Source organism: Sphaeroforma arctica (assembly GCF_001186125.1).
Source record: "Sphaeroforma arctica JP610 unplaced genomic scaffold supercont1.2036, whole genome shotgun sequence".
Lineage (NCBI taxonomy): Eukaryota > Ichthyosporea > Ichthyophonida > Sphaeroforma > Sphaeroforma arctica.
This window is the reverse complement of record NW_014038522.1, coordinates 1-2653: the sequence shown is the minus strand read 5'-3', so window position 1 is coordinate 2653 and position 2653 is coordinate 1. Positions and strand designations below refer to the sequence as shown.

The following is a 2653-nucleotide window of genomic DNA, read 5'->3' as shown; positions in this document are numbered from 1 at the left end:
ACTTTTGTGCATGTGTACTATCAATATAAAAAGGTATGTGTGTAGATGAATATGGATTTTTCAACCATTGAACCGGGTGTAGTCTGAACGCATTTGAGGTACAAACGTTCCCATAAAAGCAATGAAAAACATCTTATGAAAATGTATGAAAAAGTAGTCTGAACGCATGTGAGGTACAAACGTTCCCAGAAAAGCAATGAAAAACATCTTATGAAAATGTATGAAGGGTCTTCATTCTCACCCTTATATAACCTGGGTATGTCGGAGTCCAGTTTAAATACAGAACGATTCCGATGTCACAGTAAACAGCACAGCTGCCGTCTGTAGAGGTGGCCCTGTGCGACTGCCATTGAAACTTTGTTTGTAGTCTGATCCCACATGAATTCGGCCCAAGCCATGATATAAATACGGAAACAAACTCTCGCTACTACATCACACACATTAACGCAGAACTAAAAGATATACAGGCACGCACGCCAATATAAGCGATAAACGTATACCCACCTCGGCTACATCGGGAATAACCTCGGCTCCGTTTGCTTTGTACTCTGCATCCGTGAAGTTCGCTTTAGCACCAGCGCCTGCGTGTGATGTAAATGGTTATTAAAACCCGCTTGGCCTATCAATGTATTAACGTTCTAATACAATCTCACCATAATGGTGCAGTTTAGTTGTGGTATGTATGGATAGATGTATCCAATAAATACCAACAACGCCATGTATCAGTCAGGAAACCGTTTTTAGGTGTAGGTAGTCTAGACGCCCGTTTCAGAAACGTTATAAAGAGAACGTTCCGTATTGTGATAAGCTATAATGATAGATAAACTCCCATTATGAGCAAATGGAATGTAAGCGTAGTATGGGCATGAATAAAACTAACACTATACAATCATATGTGTACATGCTCCAACATTGGCCCCCTACAAAACATATATGGAATATACCTTCACATTGATACATTGTACATACATATGGGTCTACCCTCACATTCGCACACATGACCTGCAACCTTCTTATCGTAGAGGTAGAGTATATATCCAGTATTCGTACTCACGCATAACAATAAAAATTACGTTTATGTACCACTACCATACTATGCATTTGTACAGAGCTGTGGGCAAACTCCACACCTTTCGGTACTTACACCTGCAACCTTATAGTCCATCACATTACGGAACATTAATACACATATACATATTCCTCTCAACCCACAGACCTGACTGTACATACACCTGCAACCTTATAGTCCATTACACTACGGACCGTTAATAACACTTGTAAATATTTCTCACCCACAGACCTGACTGTACATAAACCTGGAATCCCATTTTGCGCAGATGCAGTGCTCTTGTGGGTGTCATAGCAACGCGTTTCTCACCGGCCGCAATTTCTGTGGGAACTCCGAACGACTTATAGGTTGCGTATTGCAACCACTCGGGTTCGTCTGTAGCATCGGTAGTAAATAATCAGAAATTAGTAATATGTGTTGAATATAATATATGTGTAGCGTAAATAGTTTTAAGATGCTTGTTTAAAATATATGGGGATAGATGACTACGACTAAGATTAGCTGACTTTTATACCGAAATATATAAAATGGATGTCTTCAAGTTGGAGGCTAATTCTACCATAAGCTGCATTGCTATCCGATTTCAATATGTAAAACAAATCGACTATATTGACAATACTCTACCAAACATTAGCCTTGGACTATAACTACTGACTACATATAGAGCCAACGATCCATCACCTGCGTCATGCATCACAAAGGTGTCAATGGTAAATGGAATATCAATATATAGGTGAAATATATATCCGAGAGAATACCCATAACTGAATGTGAAATATACATCCGAGGGGAAACTAATGCATGTAGGTCAAATACATATCCGAAGGTACTCCAATAATTACAATTGATATATATGTATCCGAACTTATACCAATAAACTATTCAGGATTTGATTGTATATAATCATTGAAATATCGGAAGGTATACCAATGATTGAAGGGGAAATGAGAATCCTGGATTCGGTTGTATTCCAATCATTGCAAATATCCTCTGATCTATCCTACACAAACACCAACATATCCAGATGCTAAATGATATACACAGATGACGCTAAACATAAATGTGCTAAATAACGACACTTACCATCCGCATCCTCGTTGCCGCTACTTATAACCGCAGTGTCGTGATTAAGCCCCACATCACTAAGCACATGCTCGCCCGCAGGTACCGAACTATTTGCGGACGGGAACTTGTACTTTCCTCCTTCCCCATTTGTGGGCATTGCGCCCTTTTTGGTACCCTTTTTTAACGCCGTTTTGGCCTTTTTACCCAAAACTTCGGTCGCAGACGTATTGACGGCGCTGATAGACTTTTTGGCGTCACCAAATAGCATGTAGCATCTGAAAACAGAACCCGGAATTACAGTACATAAACATAGTTCACAGAAAACGTGATATCAGAAAACAACTTGAAAAACAGTTGGACTTGGATATCGTGCACAGAGAATGCGCGAGAAATAGTTTCCGTACGTCAAAATATCACCAACACACGCTTAGTACTTCGCACACACACACACATGCATATATATATAAATATATATATATATATATATATATAATTCGAATTATATTATATATTCTATAC

The 2653-nt window shown here is 39.0% G+C and overlaps 1 protein-coding gene across 1 annotated transcript in view; it reads right to left on the bottom strand.

Annotated features, from left to right (window-relative positions):
• Positions 1-2402, bottom strand: part of SARC_12049 (hypothetical protein) — a gene marked incomplete at both ends in the record, with an annotated part of 5048 nt that extends 2646 nt beyond the window's left edge. Inside the window, 3 exons of the mRNA XM_014293851.1 lie at positions 505-581; positions 1301-1444; positions 2153-2402. Coding sequence (XP_014149326.1) covers positions 505-581; positions 1301-1444; positions 2153-2402 — 471 coding nt within the window. The remainder of the gene's footprint in view (positions 1-504; positions 582-1300; positions 1445-2152) is intronic.
• Positions 2403-2653: the final 251 nt, after the last annotated feature.